This window comes from Hemitrygon akajei, chromosome 16 (assembly GCF_048418815.1).
Source record: "Hemitrygon akajei chromosome 16, sHemAka1.3, whole genome shotgun sequence".
NCBI classification, from domain to species: domain Eukaryota; kingdom Metazoa; phylum Chordata; class Chondrichthyes; order Myliobatiformes; family Dasyatidae; genus Hemitrygon; species Hemitrygon akajei.
Window position 1 is genome coordinate 6,601,746 of NC_133139.1, and position 25,036 is coordinate 6,626,781.

A 25,036-nucleotide genomic window follows, 5' to 3' on the forward strand; every position below is an offset into this window, starting at 1 on the left:
CACCTTTGATACGGCCCAAAACAGTGGTGTCATCAGCAAACTTGTATATGGTGTTGGAGCTATTCTTAGCAACGCAGTCATAGGTGTAAAGCAAGTAAAGCAGGGAGCTAAGTACACATTCCTGTTGTACTCCTGTGCTGACGGAGATTGTGGAGGAGATGTTTTTGCCAATCTGAACTGACTGGGGTCTGCAAGTGAGAAAATCCAGGATCCAGTTGCACAGGGAATATTGAGCTCCAGGTCCTGGAGTTTACTGATTAGTAAATGGTATTGAATGCTGAGCTGTAATCAATAAAGAACATCCTGATGTATGCATCTTTGCTGTCCAGATGTTCCAGGGTTGTGTGAAGAGCTAATGAGATAGCATCTGCTGTAGACCTGTTGCTTAGGTAGGCAAATTGGAGCAGATCTAAGTCACCGCTCAAACAGGAGCTGATATGCTTCAACACCAGCCACTCAAACACTATGGATGCAAGTGCCACTGGACGATGATCATTAAGGCAGGTTACCCATCCTCTCCTTGGGCACCAGTATAATTGAAGCAGGTGGGTACCAAGCACTGCTGGTGCGAGAAGATATCCATGAATACACCAGCCAGTTGGTCAGCACAGGTTTTCGGTACTCGGCCAGGTACTCTGTCCAGTTCAGAAGCTTTCCTTGGATTCACTCTCTTGAAGGCAGCCCACACATCATCTTCAGATACTGAGACCGAAGGATCATTGGGAGACATGGGGATGCGCGATGGTTCCTCCATGTTCTGCTGGTCAGAGCGAACATAGAAGAGCTTATCTAGAAGCGAAGCTCTGCTATCTCTTATGTTGCAAGATTTAACTTTATAGGAGGTTATGGAGTTCACACCTTAGATTAAAATAACTTGTTCTCTCACTGGTCCCTTAACACAATGATCTTGAAAACCATTTCTTGTACACCATGAATTTGTCCTCCCTGCTATTACAGCTAAGGGACGTCACTGTAGCATAGTAGTTAGCATAATGGTATTACAGCGCCAGTGATCAGCAGTCGGGGTTCACTTCCCACTACTGTTTTACATTTTCCCGATGACTGTGTGAGTTTCCTCCATGTGATCCAGTTTCTATTTCTAAAGATGTATGGGTTAGAGTTAGTAAGTTTTGGGCTTGTTATGTTGGTACCGAAGTGTGGCAACATTTGTGGACTGCCCTTGCATGTCCTCAGACTGTGTTTGTTGTTGACGTAAACAGTGCATTTCACTGTATATTTTGATGAAAATGTGACAAATAAAGCCAATCTTTTAATCATTATCTTTAATTCTATTTCAAAGTCAAAGTTAAGTTGATTGCCATGTGGACAATTTATCTATATGCACAGATGCAATGAAAAACTTATTTGCAGCAGTGTCATAAGCAGCATTCACAAGAAAAATGTAAATTAAACATAAATTTTACAATAAAATACAGAACAAATACAAAGTTAATCTTAAAGTAAAGTGGCAATTGTGTTGCTAAATTGTAGAGCTTAGGGTTTTGCCAGTTGGTTTAAGAACTGGATAGTTGAAAGGAAGTAATTGAATCTGGTGGTGTAGGACTTCAGGCATCTGTACCTCCTGCTACAAAGAGCTAACATGGACCAGTTGGTGGGTATCTTTGATAATAGATGTTGCCTTCTCGAGACAGTGCCTCCAGTTAACACTGCAAGTGATGGGGAGGGATGTGCCTGTGATGTGTTGGGCAGAGTCCAACATCTTCATTTGCTTCTGCACATTCAAATAGTCGTACCAGATTATTTTCTGATTAGCTTTATTTATCACATATACATTGAACCATACAGTGAAATGCATCAAATCAAATCAGCGAGGTTCGTGCTGAGCAGCCCACAAGTACTGCTACACCTGTGGGCACAGCATGCCCACAACTCACTAACCTAACTGGTGTGACTTTGTAATGTAGGAGGAAACCAGAGCACCTGGAGGAAACATACAGAGTCATAGGGAGAACATACAAACTTTTTACAGACAGTAGTGGGAATTGAATCCCCATTTTACAGCTGGTACTGTAAAGCGTTGTGCTAACTGCTATGCTATCATGCCATACTATACTATGATGTAACCAATCAGGATACTTTCAACAGTACATCTGTAGAAGTTTGATAGTGTCTGATGACCAGCCAAGTGTCCTTAACCTCCTAAGAAAGTAAAGACACTGGCGCACTTTCCTTATGATTGCAGCTATGTGCTGGATTTATTTTATATGTGGATCTTCAGTGATTATGGCATTAAACTAGTAATGGAGTCATAGAATATTACACCACAGAAACAAGCCCTTTGGTCCATCTACTGCATACCTAGTCCCATTGACCAACACTCAGATCATAGCCCTCCAGACCCATCCCATCCATATTACCTATTCAAGTTTCTCTTAAATGTTGCAATCTAGCCAGCAACAGCTGGCAGCTTGTTCCACACCCTCAATACCCTCTGAGTGAAAAATTCCCTCTCATGTTCCCCTTAAATCCATGAACTCTAGTTCTAGTTTCACCCAAATTTAGTTATGTGCCTTTAATTTTTTGATTCATAGTATTTCCGCATCAGTAAGGAGTTTGTACATTCTCCCTGTGACAACTCGGGTTTCTTCCCACGTCCCAAAGGTGTACGGGTTAGAAAGTTAATTGGCCACATGGGTGTAATTGGGTGGCACAGGCTTGTTGGGCCATAAGAGCCTGTTACCGTACTGTACCTCTAAATAAATAAAATAATTTAGATATAACTACCACTGTTAGGGCCAAAAGCTGTATTCTGCCATTGTTTTCTGCCTACTTGTTTCTCAGCTACACCCAAAACACTTCTAATTGATTTTCTGAGTAAGGGTGCTTTCATTTCAATTTCTTTATCCCAGCCTCTATTTTGGTCTATTTATTTACTGTTTGTGGGAACACAATGCCAACTTTGCTACTTTGCAAGCATCAGTGAACTGCCAGTGAAAGAAGATTCAAGGTTGTTTAATGTCATTTTTGGTACACAAGTGTAAAGGAGAACAAAATAATTGTTAGTCTGGATCTGAAGCAGCACAAGAAAAAAAACAATGTAAAGAACACAATAATAGTAACAAACACAAAAAATATAAATACACAAGATAGCTTATGTATATAGATTGATTGTAGTCCATAAAATGACACTAGGCACAGGAGTGTCTGTACATAAGGTGACAGACAGGAAATGATAAAGTAGTGGTGGTTGGGGGTGTGGAAGCATGAGTTTGTGGGAGAAAATGTTTATCAGCCTTGCTGCTTGGGGAAAGTAACTATCTTTGAATCTAGTGATCCTGACAGATGCCATGCAGCCTCCTCCCTGATGGGAGTATGACAAACAATCTATGAGCAGGGTAGGTTGCAAAAGCAAATGGTGTAAAAATGCAGTATGACTTCAAATTGCTTCATTCCCCAGAGAACAGAATATGCTCACTTTTTCTGCAACAATCTTGCTGTAGCTTCCCACTATCAAATGCATTAATATCTGGTTTCATCTATTAGAAAATATTAAATATGGAACAGAATGTTGTTGACTCAGAAAATATCATATTCTTCTTCAGTGAATGTCATAATTCATCTGATCGAATAAAAGTTCGAGTATGGGATGAAGATGATGACATCAAATCACGGGTAAAACAAAGGTTTAAAAGAGAATCTGATGACTTTTTGGGACAGACCATCATTGAAGTTCGAACACTAAGTGGTGAAATGGATGTGTGGTATAACTTGGGTAAGTTTCAATATTTATCTTTTTCTAGTTGAATACTATTTTGCCTCTTGACATAGATATAACAGTGCTACAATAACGAGTATGCAGTCACATTTCTAGTATTGTTATCAATTTCTGGGTATGTTATGGAAATTATATAATCTAAAATAATCAAAAATAACTTGCATTCATGTATGCCTAGAGCCTGTATAGCTTTGGGATGTAATTTTAAATGCACAATATATTTTTTTAAATTTTGTAATCTAAGCAGAAACACAGAAGGTGATAAATGGCACACTCAGAAGAGACAATCGCAGTTGATTAGACTTACCTGTATTTGAGATAAGCTTATGTGCTATTCACTAGCCTGTTATCCATGCACTCATATCACTAAATACTCATGCAGCTTCTATCAGTGAGCACATATCTACCCTCCATTGCCCTGTTCATTGTGCACTTAAATTATGCAAAAAGAACAATGCACCACAGAAATTGGCTACTGGGCCTGCCATCTCTGCATGGCCAGCTATTCTAACCCCATTTTAATCTCACCACATTCTCATTGAGCTCCCGCCTCGCCCCCTCAGATCCCAGATTCACCCACACTCAGGACAATCTGCAATGACAATCAGCCTGAGGCACCCGGAGGAGACCCATGTGGTCAGAGGAAGAACATGCAAACTCCAAACAGCACTGGGAATAAAGATTTAACCTGAGTTACTGGAGCTGTGACATAACAGCTCTCTTAGGTATTACACCGTGCTGTTAAAGTGTTTAGGAATTGTTATGGTAATCAAGTTGCATCCTCACTGGCACGCTTTCCTTATGATTGCGTCCATGTACTGGACCCAATTTATATGTGGATCCTTTGTGATTATGGCATTAACCTTGTAATATATGGCTTTAATTTCTTGATTCATCAGAGCATTAGATGTAGGAGCTGAATTAGGCCATTCAGCTTGTCGAATTCTCTCCGTCATTCAAACATTTAGGTTCCCTCTCAAACCAATTTATTGTAAATCTAGTATTCTATTTAGGCAAGTAAAGTAGCAGGTTGGTGGAATTCTATACAAAGGCTATTAAAATTCCTTCATTGACACCAGAATTTAAATAGTAATGATCCCTCAACTGACTTTATTCAAAATCACATGAATATGATCCATGGTACAAAGAGGGAGTGTTTTGTTGTGGGTTTAAAAGTACTTGTGCAGAATACCTAGCATAATAAGTACATGTGTATTGACAAGTTTTGTGAACTAGGCATTTATTTAGTCTCTTATATTGGTCAAACTCTCTTCCAGGCAGAGATTAGTTGAAGTGGATGTGCCATTCAGCTTCTTGAACCTATTAAGCCATTCAGGGGTTATGATAGATGCATAACAATCACTGAATGGAAACAAAAATCTATTGGTTTAGACCTTTAACATTTCAACTAACTCTACATCCACAATCCATTAGCAAATAATTCTTTATTTCCATTACCATTATATGATAATATGATACTAGGGTGCCATGGTAGCGTAACAGTTAGTGGAATGCTATTACATCCTCGGGGTTACTTCTGGAGTTCAAAGTTCAATTCTGATGCCTTCTGTAAGGAGTTTGTATGACCGTCCCAATGACTGTGTAGGATTCCTCCGGGTAGTAGTCTGGTTTCCTACCACAATCCAAAGATGTATCAGTCAGTGGGTTAATTATTCATTGTAAATTGTCCTGTAATTTGTGATTAGGCTAGGGTTAAGTAGATGTGTTACTGGGCAGTGTGACTCATCGTGACTGAATCGATCGATTGATCAATCAACAAACAATTCCTGCTTCCTGACTCTACTCTGAAAATAGTCGAGCTCTAATTTTAAGATTATGTTCTCTTGTTCTACATTCTTAAGCAATTAATTTTGACAATTCAGTCTTTCAATTCAAAGAAATACAAGTCTTACAATTAAGCTGCTTGAGTTCCACCACTGAGGTCCTCCAGCAGTTTGTTTCAAACCTCTTAATTTAACTCTTTAATGTCTTGAAAAACTCCAGTCAGTCTTCAATGGAGTCTATTAATATAAAGACTAGGCACAACATCTTGGGCTGAAGGGCCTATTGTGTTTTATGCTTTAATATTAATCAGCTCAGTTGCGATGCCTAAAATTGTTCCCTGGATGGGATTTGATTAAGACTATACAACAGATCTGAATAACTATCTTTTAAATTGTTATGACTTGAAATCTACGCTATACACACACACAAAATTAGGCTGAAATTCCATAAATTTTCCATCATGACACCTAATGGTAATCTAGTATACACAGATAACTTCCATAATTTAAACCAGTTTTTGTTACACTGCTCCATCTTTTAAGAAGAAATGTTGCTGTCTCTAGACTCTCCACTATCTTCAATGTGTTCCTCATTCATCTAGACTTAATATTGTTGAAGCATTTTCTTTTTCTAATGGTATATATTTATCATTGATTCCTTCATTTTATATTGAACTTTATTATTTTATACTTTGTAGACCATATGATACAAGAACAAAATAAGGTCATTTGGCCCATCAAGTCTGCATCGCCATTTCGTCATGGCTGATCCAGTTTTGCTCTCAACCCCAGTCTCCTGCCTTCTACCCGAATCCCTTCATGCCCTGACCAATCAAGAATCAATCAATCTCTGCCTTAAATATGCATAAAGACTTTGTTCCGCAGCTGCCTGTGGCAAAGAATTCCACAGATTCACCACTCTCTAGCTAAAGAAATTCCTCCTCATCTCCACTCTAAAAGGATGCCCCTCTATTCTGAGGCTGTGTCCTATGGTCTTAGACTCTCCCACCGCAGGAAACATCTTCTTCACATCCACTTTATTAAGGCCCTTCACCATTCAGTGAGTTTCAATGTCACCTTCATTCTTCTGAATTCAAGTGAATACAGGCCCAGAGCCATCAAATGCTCTTCATATGAGAAGCCATTTAATCCCGGAATCATTTTCGTGAACTTCCTTTGAACCCTCTCCAGTTTCAGCATATCCATTCTAAGATAAGGGGCCCAAAACACTGCATAATACTCCAAGAGAGGCCTCACTAGTGCTTTATGAAGTTTCAACATTGCACCATTGCTTTTATTTCCAGTCCTCTTGAAACAAATGCTAACATCACATTTGCCGTCTCATCACAGAACTCAATCTTTAGGGAATCCTGCATAAGGACTCCCAAGTCCCTTCGCATCAGCTTTTTGTATTTCCTCTCTATTTAGAAAATAGTCAACCCTTTCATTTCTTCTACCAAAGTGCATGACCATACATTTCTGACACTGTTTCATCTGCCACTTCTTTGTTCATTCTCCTAACCTGTCTTGTCCTTCTGAAACCCTCTCTACTTCTCAAAACTACCCGCCCTCCCCGTGTTCATATCGTCGGCAAACTTTGCAACAAAAACCATCAATTCCATTATCTAAATCATTGACAAATAACGTAAAAAGAATCTGTCCCAACACAGGTCCCTGTGGAATGCCACTAGTCACAGGTAGCCAACCAGAAAAGGTGCTCTTTAACCCCACTCTTTGCCTCCTGCCAATCAACCACTGCTTTATCCATGCTAGAATCTTTCCTGAAATACCATGGACTCGTAGTTTGCTAAGTAGCCTCATGTGTGGCACCTTGCCAAAGGCCTTCTGAAAATCCAGGTACAGAACAGCAACCAATTCTCCTTTGTCAATCCTACTTGTTATTTCTTCAAAGAATTCCAACAGATTTGTCAGAATAGATTTTCCCCTGAGGAAACTATTACTGACAACAACCTATTTTATCATGTGCTTCCAAGTACCTTGAGACCTCATCCTTAATAATCGACTTTAACATCTTCCCACCCACTGAGGTCAGACTAATTCGACTATAGTTTCCTGTCTTCTGCCTCCCTTCCTTCATGAAGAGTGGAATGACATTTGCAATTCCAGTCTTCCAGACTATTTCAGAATTGAGTGATTCTTGAAAGATCATTCATTACTAATGCCTCCAGGATCTCTTTAGCCACCTCTTTTAGAACCCTGGGGTGTACACCATCTGGCCCAGGTGACTTATCTACCTTAAGACCTTTCAGTTTCCCAAGAACCTTCTCTCTAGTAATGGTAATTTCACACATTTTATAACCCCTGACACCTGGAACTTTCACCATACTGCTAGTGAAAATTGATGTAAAGTACGTATTCAGTTCTTCCCCCATTTCCTTGTCCTCCATTACTACCTTTCCGGCATCATTTTCCAGCAGTCCAAAATCCGTTCTCACATCTTTTTTACACTTTGTGTATCTGAAGAAACTTTTGGTATCCTCTTTAATATTATTGGCTAAGTTACTTTCATATTCCATCTTTGGCTTAATGACTTTTTTAGTTACCTTCTGTTGGTTTTTATCACTTCCCACTAATCTTTGCTCTATTTAATGGTCTCTCTTTGGCTTTTATGTTAGCTTTGACTTCTCTTGTTAGCCATGGTTGTGTTATTTTGCCTTTAGAATATTTCTTTCTCTTTGGATGTATGTATCCTGTGCCTTCCAAATTGCTTCCAGAAATTCCAGCCATTGCTGCTCTGCCATCATCCCTGCCAGTTTTCTTTTCCAATCAATCTGGCCAGTTTCTCTATTATGTCTTTATAATTCCCTTTACTCCACTGTAATACTAATACAGCTAATTTTAACTTCTCCTTCTCAAATTTCGGAGTGAATTTGATCATATTATCATAACTTTCCCCAAGGAGTTCTTTTACCCTAAACTCCCTAAACTATTCCTGCTCATTGCACAACCACCCAATGCAGAATAGCTGATCCTGTAGTGGGGTCAACCATGACCTGCTCTATAAAGCCATCTTGTGGACATTCTAGCAAGTCCCCCTCTTGGAATTCAGCTCCAACCTGATTTTCCCAATCTACTTGCATATTAAAATCCCCTGTAACTATTGTAACATTGCCCTTTTGGCATGCTTTTTCTGTCTCCCATTATAATTTGTGGACCATATTCTTACTACTGTTTGGGGGTCTATATACAACTTCCATCAGGTCTTTTTATCCTTGTAGTTCCTTAGCTTTATGCACAATGATTCATCACCTTCTGATCCTTTGTCACCTCTTTCTAATAATTTGATTTCGTTTCTTATCAACAGAGCAATGCCGCCCATTCTGCCTTTCTGTCTCTTCTTTCAAGACAATGTGTATCTTTGGACATGAAGCTCCCAGCTAAAATCTTCTTTCAGCCATGATTCAGTGACGCCTACAATATCATACATGCCAGTCTACAATGGTGCTGCAAGTTCATCTACCTTGTTCCCTATACTAAATGCATTCAAATATAACACCTTCAATCCTGTATTCAACCTTTTCAGTGATGTCCGCATTTTACTTTGCAGCTTATCCTGTTGACTGCAATTTTGGCCTATCAACAGCCTCTCCTCACTATACGTTGTCTCTGTTTGTAAACCAGTTACCTCATCTTCAGCACTGTTATCCACCTTCCCTACTGTGCTTCTTATACGTAGCTCAGTACGCTAGTCGCACCATGCTCAAGCTTTTGATTTCAAATTTTTTCTGAGGTCCTCCCAACATCTGCCTCCACAACCTCTCCACTAACTGTTCTGGCACTCTCGTTTCCATCCCCCTGCAGCTCTAGTTTAAACCTCTCTGTGCAGCATTAACAACCCTTCCAGCTAGGATATTAGTCCCTCTCCTGTTCTGGTGCCAACTGTCCCTTCTGTACAGGTCCCATCCTCCCTGGAAGAGTGCCCTATGATCCATAAATCTTATGCCCTTCTTCCTACACCAACTCCTTAGTCACATATTAAACTGTATAATCTTCCTAATTCTGGCCTCAGTAGCAATCCTGAGATCACAGCCCTGGAGGTCCTGCCCTTTAACTTAGCACCCAACTCCCTGAACTCCCTGTGCAGAAACTCATCACTTGTCCTACCCATGTCATTGGCATCTACATGGACCGTGACCTCTGGCTGTTCACTCTTCCACTTAAGAATGCGAGGGCTTAATCTGAAATGTCCCAGGCCCTGGCACCCAGGAGGCAACATGTCATCTGGGAATCTCGTTCTTGCCCTCGAACTAATGAATCCTCTATCACCATAGTGAGTCTTTCCTCCCCCTCCCCCCCTCTTCTGAGTCACAGCCAGACTCAGTGCAAGAGACCCAACCACTGTGACCTTCCTCTGTTGGGACATTCCCCCACCCCCACCCAACAGTATTCAAAATGATATACCTGTTGTTGAAGGGGATGGGCACCAGGGTACTCTGCACTGGCTTCTTAACTCCTTTCCCTTTCCTGACTGTCACCCAGTTTCCTGTGTCTTGCTCCTTGTATGTAACTACCTCTCTATGTATCCTGTCTCTCACACCTTCAGTCTCCCAAATGATCCAGAGGTCATCCAGTTCCAGCTCCTTAACACGGATTGTTAGAAGCTGCAGCTGGATGCACTTCTCGCAGTTGTAGTCATCAGGGACACTGGAGGTCTCCTTGCCTTCCCACATCTTGCAAGAGGAGCATTCCACTATCCTGCCTGGCATCTCTACTGTCCTAGCTGGGCAGATATAAAGAAAGGAAGGTGGAAAATAAACACATCCTTGAGTTTTTCTTTTCTTTTGCTTTATCTGACTGAAGCCTCGAACAGCTAAAGCCTCAAGATCACCACTCTGACTCTGTTCCCACAGATGACAGCCGCTGCACTTGCCCCTGCCTTCCTTTCCTCTTGAAATCAATGTCAAATGCAGATTGGTCGCTGGTCAAAGTTCTAATTGCACAGCAGCAATCTGCTGCTCCCTTTTCTACCTGGACAGTGAACCTGAGTGAAATCCCCGCCTCTCAAAACTTCCGATGTCTGCACTGGTCGCTGATCAAAGCCCTATTTGATGACTGTTTTATTTCTTACCTGATCTCCTTCTCTATCATTCACTACTGATCCAACTTAATTTCTTCAAATTAGATTTAACTCCACTTTATTATTTGTTGGATTAAAATTGTAATCATGTGAAAAATGCTCAGGAACACCACAGAAAATTCTTCTGGCATTTAAGTCTAGACTTTCCCTAGTAAATCTTACTCTAGCAATCACACATTATTCTTTGGAACAGAGTGTAATACACTGTAACTGTGTCAATAAAAAGTGAATCTCTGTCCCCTTCATTTGATTAAAAGAAGTTGAGAAGGCTAAGAATAGTGAAATCTCAGAAGAACGTGAAAATATTGTGAAGAAATTCTCCATTGAAAACAATTTTTAAAATTATGCAAAATGAATCTTGCACATTTCATAGTTGATCAGTTTAAAAAGTTGGTTAAATCTTTTTTTATTGTTTTCATTTCCTTTTTCAGTTACTGTTTTTAAGATTCTGAATATTGATGTGAAGGCAGTCAAAAGAAAATGCTACAAGACCTGAGATACATTACCATACAGGTTTTTATTTTTAAATAGTGTGTGCTTGTAGTGTACAAGCTTAGAGAAATTAAAGATCATATGCTCATCTGGATTTTCTAATCAACAGTCCACAGAGAATGTCCAACATAAAGTGATCAAAACCCCTTAAGTGTTACCGATGATTTTGAGTTTTAATAATTTTGTTTATTTTTATTCCATCAAGTGCAAAAGCATCTATGTTTTAAGTCTCTTGAAATAAATATTTTTTTAAAAATCTGCAACCTTGAAATATAGAAAAATAAAAGCCAAACATATAATGTAAATATTAAATAGAATTAATTCCAGTGAAAACCTATAATTAAATTACAAAATGTATGTATATAAATAAACTACTTATCAAACTGAGTTTTGTAAGGATTTAGTGTCAGAATCAGGTTTAATATCACTGGCATATGTTGTGAAATTTGTTGTTTTGCTGCAGTAGTACATTGCAATAAATAATAAAAGCTATAAATTACAATAAGTATATGTTAAAAATAAATTAAATAATTAGTGCAAAAAGAAGGAAAATAGTGAGGTAGTGTATGTGGGTTCATTGTCCATTCAGAAATCTGATGGTGGAGGGCAAGAAGTTGTTCATGAAACATTGAGTGTATGTCTTTAGGCTCCTGTACCACCTCTTCAATTGTAACAATGAGTATGTAGCATATTCTCCACTCAGTATCTGCATACTACGTGCTTGGAAAAATTATATGATACAATTTAAGAAGGTAGCCAACCAAATAATTAATCATGCCTCCCTTTTTATAACTATTCAAACATATACTCTAAAATAACATTTAAAGAATACAAATATTGTTCAAAAATAATTTGTCAGCATATATGATCTTTAATTAGGTTGTGGTGTTGCTTAGTGTTCATGCTGAAATGAAACTGTTGTTATTTTTTTTAAAGAGTTAGTACAGAATAATTGCTCTGTGTAATTAGCAGGAATTTTGTGAACAATTTTTTCATTGCTTAAGCACATTTTTGCTTTCTGTCTTTCACAGCTCAAGTGTCCTAAAATCATTCTTGTGTAATCTTTAAACAAAACTACCAAGTCAGTATTGTATAACAGAAATGGTATGCTGTTTGAGCATAGTTGAGCCATGATGGAAATAAGCATAATGTAGTGTTATTACTCGGATCCTCTCTTGTACTGTCCTGATTGAATTGCTTCAAAAGGTCCTGAATGAAAAGGAAAACTATAAATATTAATACACTAGAACAAGACTTTATTAAAATAAGCAGTTGTTTACTTTAGTTAATTCACAAAGCTATGGCTGGGAGTTTTTGTTCATTTGATAATATTATCAAGCTTAACATTAGCTTTTATCCACACTTTCTTTGGAAATGTGGGGAGAATGGCGAAGTGAGGGATTATTTCTAATCTGAACCATATTAATCTAATCATCTTAATCCCATATTGATTTAATCATGGTCCACATATAGTTCTGTAGAAATAAATTATTTGCCCACATTTACAAATCTAGTACTTTCAGTATTTTATGAAAGCCTGAATTACATGCACGTCCACTCGTGATGAAAACTTAGATTACATTTTCATTCAAGCCTTCATGCGGAAAGAAATCAGTTCATTTCTGCCACTTTCCATAATTCAGTGGACTAAATCTGCAACATTATTGCTGGTATCTGTTAGGATCATGCAAAATATTAAACTTTGCTTTGACCTTTTGGATAAGGCACAAGTCTTTCTTCCTGAAGTATGGAATAGGAACAATGCCTTGATGTGTGGTACTACTATTTGTTACAACTAAAGGAAAACCTGATGTAAACTTGACAAAAAGATGCTCTTTAAATTAGTTTTGCTCCACTACCCAAACTTTTATTCAAAGCAAGTATAGATATGAGTCCATTGAGCTGCACGCTCTTTAGTTGAAAGTAATACCTGAATAGTATTTATCCTTATTTTGTGTGAACCTATCTGTAAGTGTCTTTTTAAATGACGATTACTGTTAAATAGAATATTTAAATCAAATCTGTTCAAATATTTATTGTAAATTTTGCTGCCAATGAGAAATACTAAAGCAAAAGTTTCAAAGCTACCAAATGTGAAGGTTTTACTGTAATTAATACTCTAGTTTAATGCTTTTCAAAGTTCAAAGTAAATTTATTATCAAAGTACGTATATGTCACCATATACAATCTTGAGATTCATTTTCTTGCCAGTATTCACAGTAAGTGCAAGAAACACATAATCAATGAAAGACCCCCCCCCCCAAACAATGTGCAAAAGACAGAAAACTGCAAATACAAAAATGAAAACAAATATAATAATAAATAAATTTTCAATAAATATCGAGACCATGAGACTAAGAGTCCTTGAAAATGACTCTATAGGTTGTGAAAAGGTGCTCTGGTTTCCTCCCATACTCCAAAGACCAACTGGGTAGGTTAATTGGTTGGTGTAAATCGTCCCATGATTAGGTGAGGGTTAATCAGGGTTGTGGGGTTGCTAGATGATATATTCATGGAAACATAGAAAACCTACAGCCATTGTGTTCACCATTTCTGCCCTGGGAAAAATCCTCTGACTATCCACACGATCAGTCCCTCTCATCGTCTTATACACCTCTATCAGGTCACCTCTCAACCTTCACCGCTCCAAGGAAAAAAGGCCGAGTTCACTCAACCTATTCTCATAAGGCATGCTCCCCAATCCAGGCAACATCCTTGTAAATCTCTGCATCCTTTCCATAGTTTTCACATCCTTCCTGTAGTGAGGTGACCAGAATTGAGCACAGTACTCCAAGTGGGGTCTGACCAGGGTCCTATATAGCTGCAACATTACCTCTCGGCTCTTTAGCTATTTGGAGGGCTAAATAAAATAAAAATATATAAACTAATGGTGACCAAAATGTAGCTTTTTCTAAACAACAATGCATTAATTAAGTTCTTATTTTCCACTTAATTTTAACAAAGATGTTATTAGTGAACTTATTTCAAACCGAAGGGGACCAAATTGGCTTCAAGTTTTGAGTAATACGCAAATCTGAAGAAACAGTTCCGAATTGTCTTACTGCTTATTTTTCTCCAACTGTCAGTGACAAAAATCACTTGTTTTTGAACCCTAACACATGAAACGAACAGTATTTAAAAACTGATCGCTCTAAGCGTGATGTAGTTTCTAATGGCTGTGCAAGTGTATGCGACTAATGCTAGATCAGCAACAGTCTTCTGTCCCAATTAAGTGGCAGTGTACCTGATAAACAAAAGAAATCCTGGCTATTTTCATGATTTGGTTTTTAGTTCTTTAAGAGTTGTCCCCAAATAAACAATTGCCCTGATTAAGCAATGCCCCAATTAACCAGAATCCATTGTATTTTTTTAAAGTAACTTCATTGCAAAGTACATTCAAGAATGCAAATATAAGACAATGGATGTGCCAAAGTACAAAGACAATAAAAAATAAAATCAATTCTCCAGATAAATAGAGTAAGTTATATTATGAAAATCTGTTGATATGGATAGACAGTGTTAGTCCTGTGATTGTTTTTCAAAATGTAATAATAAATTCTGAAAGTTTAGTTGGAAGCTATATTTTCTGAAATGATTTTTTTCATGTATATCTTTCATAAAGATAATATGTAAACTAGAATTTCACATAATGTTTAACTTTTTTTCTCTGATAATAATTTTCCATTCAGATAAACGAACTGACAAATCTGCAGTATCGGGTGCCATCCGGTTACATATTAGTGTGGAGATAAAAGGAGAAGAGAAAGTAGCCCCCTACCATGTACAGTATACATGTCTACATGAGGTAATCTATTATGCAGTGATACTTACGTGGGTACAGTACCGTACAAAAGTACAGCATATAGCACGAGGGTGCCTAAGACTTTAGCAAAGTACTCTAGTAATTTTATGTATTACACTGTACTGCTGCTGCAATAAAAAATAAATTTCATGAATGTGAGTGGTGATAAACCTGATTCTGATATGGGTCTGAGAGTGGGAAAGGGGCAGGGAGAGGGGGAATCATGGTTGGGGGAAGGGAGAGGGGAGGGAGCAAGAAGCACCAGACATTCTGTAATGTTTAATAAACCAATTGTTTGGAATCAAATGACCTGGCCTGGTGCCTTAGGGCTGGGTGTGTCTGCACCCACAGCAACCCCCTCCCCCCACTCCTGGTACTGCTCTGCCTCCTATCCCATAGTGCTCCTTCCTTGCCATTCCCAACATCCATTGCTCCCACCAGATTTACAAACTCACTCTCCATAGAGCTAGGGTGGTTCAGCCTTTTGGTCTGTACTGTATATGCATTTCCCCCCATGAAGAATCCACTACCATGACTGTTGTGGTCAGAAAACATTGTGGACTGCTTTCCTAAAAGTCTCACTGGGGGGGGGGGGGGTTTGCAAGTGCCTCTTCGATGAGACATGAGGCACTTAGACAATCGTCTACGATGTTTTCTGACATGGGCAGTCTGCTTGAATGGGGAGATGCTACATAAGGTGGATGACTAGGAGAACAAGAAGGAAGAAGTGAGTGTGATCATTGGGAATGAGTGAGAATTGTGTTTATAGACATGAGGAATATGATTTTGATGGTTTTGGGCAGGGCAGTCCTATTTGCTGGTTGCTGACCAGATACTGGCCTGGGGTGGGGTGTGGTGTGGAGGAAGTCAAGTGAAAACAACTCGGTCCACTGATAATTTGGGAGAAGCTGGTGAACAGGAAACAGGGGCACAATTGAGAGCATCCTGACTGGCTGCATCACTGCCTGTTAGGGAACTGTACTTCCCTCAATCGCAGGACTCTGCAGAGAGTGGTGCAGACAGCCCAGTGCATCTGTAGATGTGAACTTCACACAATTTGGGACATTTACAAAGACAGGTGTGTCATTGGGGACTGGAGTCACCCCAACCACAAACTGTTCCAACTGCTACCTTCTGGCAAACGGCACCACAGCATAAAAGCCAGACCAACAGGCTCTGGGACAACTTCTTCCACCAGGTCATCAGACTGCTTAACTCATGCTGACACAACTGTATTTCTATGTTATATTGACTATCCTGTTGTAGATACTATTTACTATAAATTGCACATTGCACATTTAGAGAGATGTAAAGATTTTTACTCATGAATATGAAGGATTTAAGAAATAAAGTCAATTCAATTCAAATCAATTCAATAACGAATGATCGCGGGTTTCTGATTAGATGTTTCTGTTTTAATGTTTAAATAATTACTTTGCATGAAAATTGATTACCTCCTCTGTAACCAGCGAAGTGTGGGCTCAACTTAGATTCAGTTCCAGTTTCAGATATTTTTGAAAATTGACCTGACATAATCACTCCTACTGTCACACACCGCTGACTCCCAACCCTACATTTCCTCATACAAGTCTTGCAAGTGTCTGTCAATGGTGCAGTGAAATGAAAATTCAGATTTAATGGCTTTAGTGTTTCTCCTCTTGTGTATTTGCTGTGGATATACAGAATACCACTGAATAAATATACATGAAAATGGGTAGCATCTTTTCATTTGGAAGTTCAAAGGTTTCAAAGGTACATTTAAAGTCAGAGAAATGTATACAATATACATCCTGAATTACTTTTTCTTCGCAACCATCCACAAAAACAGAGGAGTGCCCCCAAAGAATGAATGATACTTAAATGTTAGAACCCAAACCAGCTCCCCCTCCCACGCATAAGCAGCAGCACAGAATAATCCCTCCCTTCCCTACCAGCAAAAGAAAGCATCGGCACCCACCACTGAGCATTCAAGCATGCAGTAAAGCATCAGCACAAAGACACAGAATTGCAATACCCCAAAGACTACTCGGTAACCCGACATACCACAGGCTCTCTCTCCCCCTCCTTAATAAGGGAGAATGAGGTGTCTCAGTTTCATAGTTCTGCAGTATTTGCAGAATGTCAATAACCTTTAACAGTCTTTGTTGAATTGAGGTTATTCATATGTCTGTATTTTTTAAGAAACTGATATGAAATGGAAAAATTTATGGTTAAATAATTCTACATTAGTATTTATTTGTAATTAGTTATTACCTGTTGAAATTATAATGGTTGAATTACAGAATAACCATAAAACCTGAGGCCTATTTTCATTTGGGAAAGTACTGGTACTTGAGGAATGATTCTAAATATGTAACTTAATTCATGGATTTAGTGGTATGCTTATATATTACTTAGTTTGTTCTCTACTTGTACAATCATCTAAGTTTCTTAATGTCATGTTGTAATTAATATTAGCTGACTGAAGTGCTTTAGGTCATTCAGACTTAAACGTTATGTTACGTACCCTGTAACTGGGTCACTTACCAGCAAAGATAGAGAGGTCCGTTGAAGTTTGATGGTACTATTTTTAACAGTATTTATTGATAAAAATACACAAAAATAACATCAATGCAAACATACAGATAATATACGTCGTCAATACTAAATCTAAAAGCGCGGGTATAATAATAATCAATAAGAAATAGCTCTATCGTTGTCTAGGGGATAATGTATTGTCCGATGGAAATATAAAAGTCACTCAAGTTCATTCAGGCTGCAGCTTTTGGTTGGAGAGAGAGACGATTTTTTTTAGAACTTGCCCGTTTTCCTTTTTATGATGTCGATCCTTCGAAATCTCGTCGGTGGTGATCTCTTCTTTAGCTAAGCCGTCTTCCGTGGTAAGGCCTCAATCCCGGGCAACGGGAAAGGACACGTGGGCTTTCCACCGGCTGTCGCTATTAAACGCTGTCACGGGATTTCTAGTGTTTCTCCTGGTGCGTCTAAAGGGGTTGTTCCCCAGACCTTCTTTTATCCTTACTCACGGGGTCTCAGATGTCAATCAGGTTGGAATGATGCCACCCCTCAACCAGCCCACTTTTGGTCATTCCCTGAGGACTTCAAATAAATAGTACAGTACTCAATACACAATTCCGTCTCCAAGAGACAATGGCCGTTTCCCGTGGCTTTGTATCACTGAGGGGCCAGGACATTCCAAACCCCTTGTGGATTCTGCGTCTCTCTCTCTCTCATTTCCTGGGTCTGCTGACCTGAATTAATAGCGATCTTGCGATTCTCAAAAAGGAGGGGGCTACTTCATACCCTTCGGCCCCTCAGAGTTGGGGCACAGGCGTAACAGTTAAAACTTGTCTTTTCCTGGAAAACTCGATCCTCCATTTTCTTATGCTAAAAGTTCTGCATTTTGTTTAATAGTGCCTTTTATTTTTGAGATATTTTCTCCAAAGAGTACAAACAACATCCCAGCCATTATATGACAACACTATTGTCAGATTAGTGAATGTAACATTACATTTATATAAAGGCAGAAAATATTGCTAATTCTCATCTAGCCAGTCAGCGTACAGACAGGTGAAATCAGAATTAGTATTTTAGAACTGTAACTCATCATTAGGCTGCATTTGTATTCCATTAAAATGCTGCAGTGTTGCACAGATTGGAAGCAACAAATAGAGCTTGTTTTCTCATGTTCTGCTGCAAATACCTTGTCCTGTTTTGTAGCTGCTTGAAGTATGCATATGCAATCTGTTCCTATGTTACAGATTTAGTTTTGTCATTAATTTTAGCAAAAGTTTATAGTTTATTTGCAAAGAGTTCTGATTTTGTGTACTTATGAATTAGAATCTATTTCATTTCCTGACGGATATACAAAACAATGGAGTTGTGAAAATCCCAGATGCCAAAGGAGATGATGCTTGGAAAGTTTATTTTGATGAAACTGCACAAGAGATTGTCGATGAATTTGCAATGCGATTTGGTGTAGAATCCATTTATCAGGCTATGACGTAAGTAATATCGCTCTATGAATTGAATATGAATCCTAGAATACCCTAAGTATGTAAAACATGATGTAATTTTCACATTGACCCATTGTCTTAGCTTGCTCCTGCCCCACGGAACTAATTTCTGTTTACCTCAACATTGGTTTATCCCCCCCTTGTTCAATCCCTTCCCACCTATGTTCGTGACACTTCTCATGCTTTGAATTTTTGCAATGATTTTAAATTCCCTGGCCCCCACCACCTTATTTTCACCATGGATGTCCAGTCCCTATATACCTCCATCCCTCACCAGGAAGATCTCAAAGCTAACCAGTTCCCCTCTACCACCACTCTCCTCCGTCTAGCGGGATTAATCCTTACACTTAATAGTTTCTCCTTTGGCTCCTCCCACTTCCTCCAAACCAAAGGTGCAGCCATGGGCACCCGTATGGGTCCCAGCTAAGCCTGTCTTTTTGTTGGCTTTGTGAAACAGTCCAGGTTCCAAACCTATACAGGTATCCATCCCCTACTTCTCCTTCGCTACATAGACAACTGCATTGGCGCTGCTTCCTGCACGCATGCTGAGCTCGTTGACTTCATTAACTTTGCCCCTAACTTTCACCCTGCCCTCAAATTTACCTGGTCCATTTCTGACACCTCCCTCCCCTTTCTTGATCTTTCTGTTTCTGTCTCTGGAGACGGCTTATCTACTGATATCTACTATAAGCCTACAAACTCTCGCAGCTACCTGGACTATTCCTCTTCCCACCCTGTACCATCCCATTCTCAGAATTCCTCCATCTCTGCTGCATCTGCTCTCAGGATGAGGCTTTTCATTCCAGGACGAAGGAGATGTCTTCCTTTTTTAAAGAAAGGGGCTTCCCTTCCTCCACCATCAACTCTGCTCTCAAATGCATCTCTCCCATTTCCCTGCACATCTGTTCTCACCCCATCCTCCTGCCACCCCACTAGGGAGAGGGTTCCCCTTGTCCTCACCTACCACCCCACCGGCCTCAGGGTCCAACATATAATTCTCTGTAATTTCCACCACCTCCAACGGGATCCCACTACCAAGCACATCTTTTCCTCCCCCCCCCCCCTTTCTGCTTTCTGCAGGGATCGCTCTATACACAACTCTCTTGTCTATTTGTCCCCCCATCCCTTCCCAACGATCTCCCTCCCAGCACTTATCATTGTAAGTGGAACAAGTGCTACACCTGCCCTTACACTTCCTCCCTCACCACTATTCAGAGCCCCAGACAGTCCTTCCAGGTGATGCAACACTTCACCTGTGAGTCAGCTGGTGTGATCCGGTGCTCCTGGTGTGGCCTTCTGTATATTGGTGAGACCCAACGCAAACTGGGAGACCATTTCGCTGAACACCTACACTCTGTCTGCCAGAGAAAGCAGGATCTCCCAGTAGCCACACATTTTAATTCCACGTCCCATTCCCATTCTGATAGGCCTATCCATGGCCTCCTCTACTGTCAGGATGAAGCCACACTCAATTTGGGGGAACAACACCTTATATTCCGTCTGGGTAGCCTCCAACCTGATGGCATGAACATTGATTTCTCTAACTTCCATTAATGCCCCCTCCCCTTCTTACCCCATCCCCTATTTATTTATTTATTATTCCTCTCTTCCCCCTTTTTTCCTTTTATCTTTTTTTCTCTCTCTTTGCCCGTCTCAGTCACACCTTCCCTGCTCTCTATCTCCCTCTGGTGCTCCCCCCCTTTCTTTCTCCCTAGGCCTCCCGTCCCATGATCCTTTCCCTTCTCCAGCTGTGTATCCCTTTTGCCAATCAACTGTCAAGCTTTTAGCTTCATCCCTCCCCCTCCTGTCTTCTATCATTTCAGATCTCCCCCTCCCACTCTCAAATCTCTTATTATCTCTTCTTTCAGTTAGTCTTGACGAAGGGCCTTGGCCCAAAACGTTGAATGTACTTCTTCCTATAGATGCTGCTTGGCCTGCTGTGTTCCAGCAGCATTTTGTGTGTGTTGCTTGAATTTCCAGCATCTGCAGATTTCCTCGTGTTTGCGTCATTTTCACAAATGTTACTTGATACTAGATCTGAAAGCACTTGAAATTTTTTCAAGTATTATTTTACCTTTTTTAAAATCTTGGTACTTCATGTCAGTATTATAGAAAACATTAGATTCAATATAGGTCCTGTGGTAAAAATGTTGGTAATTTGCAACATCACTTCTATGGCTGGCAAGGATATGACTATCATTGGTCATAGAGTGGTTTACTTTTTTGCCACACAGCTAACAGAGTCATAGAAAAGTACAGCATAGAAACAGGCCTACTCCCATCGTCCTGCACTGGGACCGTAGCCCTCCATACCCCTACAATCTATGTACCTATAAAACTTAGCTTAAACATTGAAATCAAGCTCACGTGCACTACTTGTTCTTGCAGCTCATTCCACACTCTTATGACCCTCTGCGTGAAGAAGTTTCCCCTTATGTTCCCCTTAAACTTTTTACCTTTCACCCTTAACCCATGATCTCTAGTTGTAGTCCCACCCAACCTTAGTGGAGAAAGCTTGCTTGCATTTACTCTATCTATAGCTCTCATAATTTTGTATACTTCTATCAAATCTCCTCTCAATCTTCTACTTTCTAAAGAATACAGTCCTAGCCTATTTAATCTTTCCTTTTATAACTCAGGTCGTCAAGACCCAGCAACATCCTTGTAAGTTTTCACTGTACCCCTTCAACCTTATTTACATCTTTCCTCTAGGTAGGTGACCAAAAGTGCACATGATACTCCAATTCACCATCATCTTATACAACTTCAACACAACCTCTCATCTGCTGTACTCAATGCTTTGATTTATGAAGGGCAATGTACCAAAAGCTTTAAAGAACATGAGTCTTCAGATACCATGGCTTCACATCATAGCATCTCAACACTCCATTACTTAAACTTGTTTAATATTTAATTTGTACTTTTAATTGTAACCTTCCCTGGCATCTGAACTCTACTATGTTGTTTTGAAGCTAGTACTCAGGGAGAGTCATGAGCAAGTCACTGTGGTTCTTGCCCAATTAGTCATTATCCTTATTGTGATGGCAGGTGTGAGTGAGAATGACAGAGACCATAGAGGACAGTTTGGAATATTCTGGGGTAACAGGAAACACAACTGAATATTTGCCTTATTCAGTGGTAACACATTGCGTGCTCAAGTACAACTAGGGTACATAGGTTTACCTCCAACCAAGAGCAATGAGGAATTTTTGACTCTAGGTCTGCACTCACTGGAGTTTAGAAGAATGAGGGGAGATCGCATTGAAACCTATCAAATATTGAAAGGCCTAGATAGACTGACATGGAGAGGATATTTCTTATAGTGAGACAGTCTAGGACCAGAGGGCACAGTGTCAGAATACAAGGACATTTCTTTAGAACAGATAAGGAGGAATTTCTTTAGCCAGAGAGTGGCAAATCTATGGAATTCATTACCACAAACTGCTGTGAAGGCCAAGTTATTTGGGTATATTTAAATCAGAGAATGACAGGTTCTTGATTCATAAGGGTGTCAAAGATAATAGAGAGAAGGCAGGAGAATGGGGTTGAGAGGGGATAATAAATTGGTCATAATGGAATGGTGGAGCAGATTTGATGGGTTGAGTGGCCTAATTCTACTCCTATGTCTTACAGTCTTAAATATAGAAGCACTTATTGTAGACCCAACTGAGTGTATTTTAATACAGATGCTGCATAAATTGGATGTTTTAGATCAACTATATAGCTCATTTATTTTGAAGTAATGTTCGAGATGTACAGAAGACTGGACAAAACTTGTTGAGGGGGAGAAAGAAATCAATACTCCAGAACTGTTTTTTTTAAATAAAATGCAAGTGTGATTTATGTTGCAGAGAAGGGCAAGTGAGATTGAGAATTAAATTGACAGGTAACTGCAAGTGTAAGATCATCTTGCAGGTTAAACAGAAGTGTTTTGCAAAGCAGTTACCTGAATTGCATTTGATTTCTTCAGTGCAGAGCAGACCATATTTTGAGTGCCAAAGGCAATACACCAATTGAAAGGAGGCACCACGGTATCATAGTAGTTACTATAATGTTGTTAAAGCTCGGGGGGTCAGAGTTTGGAGTTCAAATCCAATGTCATCTGTATGGAGTTTATTCATCCACCCTGTGAAATGTGTGGATCTTCTTTGGGTGCTCCAGTTTCCTCCCACAGTCCAAAGCCGTAATGGTTAGTAGGTTAATTGGTCAATGTAAGCTGTCCCATCATTAAAATCAGGAGTTGCTGGGCAGTGCAGCTTGAAGGGCCAGAAGTGCTTATTCTGTGCTATATCTCAATAAATAAATAAGTTGAGATGAATCAATGCTTTGCTGCAAGGGTGTGTCTGGGTCCCTGCAAGCACTTATTTACTCACTATGTTAAAGATTTATTGACTTAAAAGCATGATTTCTCCTTTCACAGCACTTTTTAATATCCTGATTATGTTCCATATTTATTTCAGATGTTCAGCACTGTTTTTAGTTAACTTACGTATTTGTTGGTTAAATTACTGTTGGCTGTATATTACTCCACTGTGAAGTTGACTTAAATAAAACAAGTTAAAGGGAAATGCTGCTAACAGTTGTATCTGTGTCCTTTTGTAGACATTTTGCCTGCCTATCTTCAAAGTATATGTGCCCAGGTGTACCTGCAGTAATGAGCACTCTTTTGGCAAATATTAATGCATACTATGCACATACCACTGCCTCTACAAATGTTTCCGCCTCTGATCGATTTTCAGCCTCCAATTTTGGGGTATGTACATAAATTGTTCCCATTTTTTTGTAGATTCTCTATAGTAGTTAAATCCATAACATTTGAACATAAATTAAGAAAAAATGAAAGCCTTAATTAATAGTGTAGTAAAGCAAAACAGAATGTGTTCAAGGATAAATAGTTTTTAACAGGAACTTGTATCTTCCGTTAATTCACTTATAGGAAAGCTATAAGAAAAAAAGCTAGATGTTGCTCTGATCACAGTCCCACAACTGCACAAAATACCACACATTTTCACTAAAGCGTTGCAGTTATACGTAGCGTGGTTGTGGTGAACTACCTATACCTGTCTGGACATGCCCCCCCCCCCCCCCCCCCCCGCTGACTGCTCCTGTGGCTCCTCCCACAGACCCCTGTATAAAGGCGACCCCTCCTCCCTCAGTCTCCATGATGTTGTGTGAAGGTCTCTTGCTGCTGATAGTGCTCTCTTCCAGCTAATAAAAGCCTGTCTCTCGCCTCGGTTATTAAAAATTACATTCCCGATGAGATAATGACTGAGTCTGCATCTCCAGTACATTTTTCTGCCCAAGATACCGAACAACTGCCACATCCACAACCATTTGGGATACCTAGAGTACAATCATCTGAGTGAAGGTTTTTCTCCATTTGATGTAAAATTTTATATAGCTGTGCATTATTTTTATTTATAAATTTGGACAATCTGTATAAATGTGCTTTAAAAGTGGCTTTCTCTCGATGATTTACTGCCAATGATGAGCATAATGTGGTGCAGTAATGGAAAACTTTGTTCTGGCTAATTCATTTTTGTTCAGAAAGTTGTTAAGTGAGTTGCTCTTTGGAGTGTTAGTGCCAAGTAACATTATGATAAAGTATGTTATCTTTTAGGAATCCCTTAACGTAAACTAAGACTTCTGTGATTTTATTCTAACGTGAAATAAATGTTCCTGGTTTCATTGTGGTTGAGATGGAAAAGTCAAATTTTAAAAATTCTAAAATATATAATAAATAGTATATGTTGAAATATTTCTGGAAGAATACTGTTGTAGAAAATAATGACTAATATTTGGCTATTATTAATAACCTTGTCATTCATGGCTTTATGTGTTGGTTTTTGGTTGGGTCACCCATGCCAAACCGGTCAAATAGTAGAGGTCAGACTAAGAGTGGTCCACTGGTCCTTCAGGTTCATGGGTTCAGCTCAGGGCTAACAACCCTGACTGGTAAAACAAAGTTGTATGGAATCAGCAAAGAAGAATCCTTCTGCATATGACTGTGATGGTATTCCTGAGACTCCAGATGGGACTTTCACAGTAGTGAAAACCAAGATGAAGCGACTGACATGATGAAGGAAGCCCTGAACATGGCCAGAGATGGAG

General features: G+C 39.4%; 1 protein-coding gene across 4 annotated transcripts in view; it reads left to right on the forward strand.

Annotated features, from left to right (window-relative positions):
* LOC140739717 (protein unc-13 homolog A-like) overlaps nucleotides 1-25,036 on the forward strand; it is a 287,569-nt gene that overhangs the window by 187,378 nt on the left and 75,155 nt on the right. For all 4 annotated transcript variants that reach the window (XM_073068158.1, XM_073068159.1, XM_073068160.1 and 1 more), the window contains 4 exons: nucleotides 3,564-3,733; nucleotides 14,800-14,915; nucleotides 18,750-18,913; nucleotides 23,528-23,678. In XM_073068158.1, coding sequence (XP_072924259.1) covers nucleotides 3,564-3,733; nucleotides 14,800-14,915; nucleotides 18,750-18,913; nucleotides 23,528-23,678 — 601 coding nt within the window. The remainder of the gene's footprint in view (nucleotides 1-3,563; nucleotides 3,734-14,799; nucleotides 14,916-18,749; nucleotides 18,914-23,527; nucleotides 23,679-25,036) is intronic.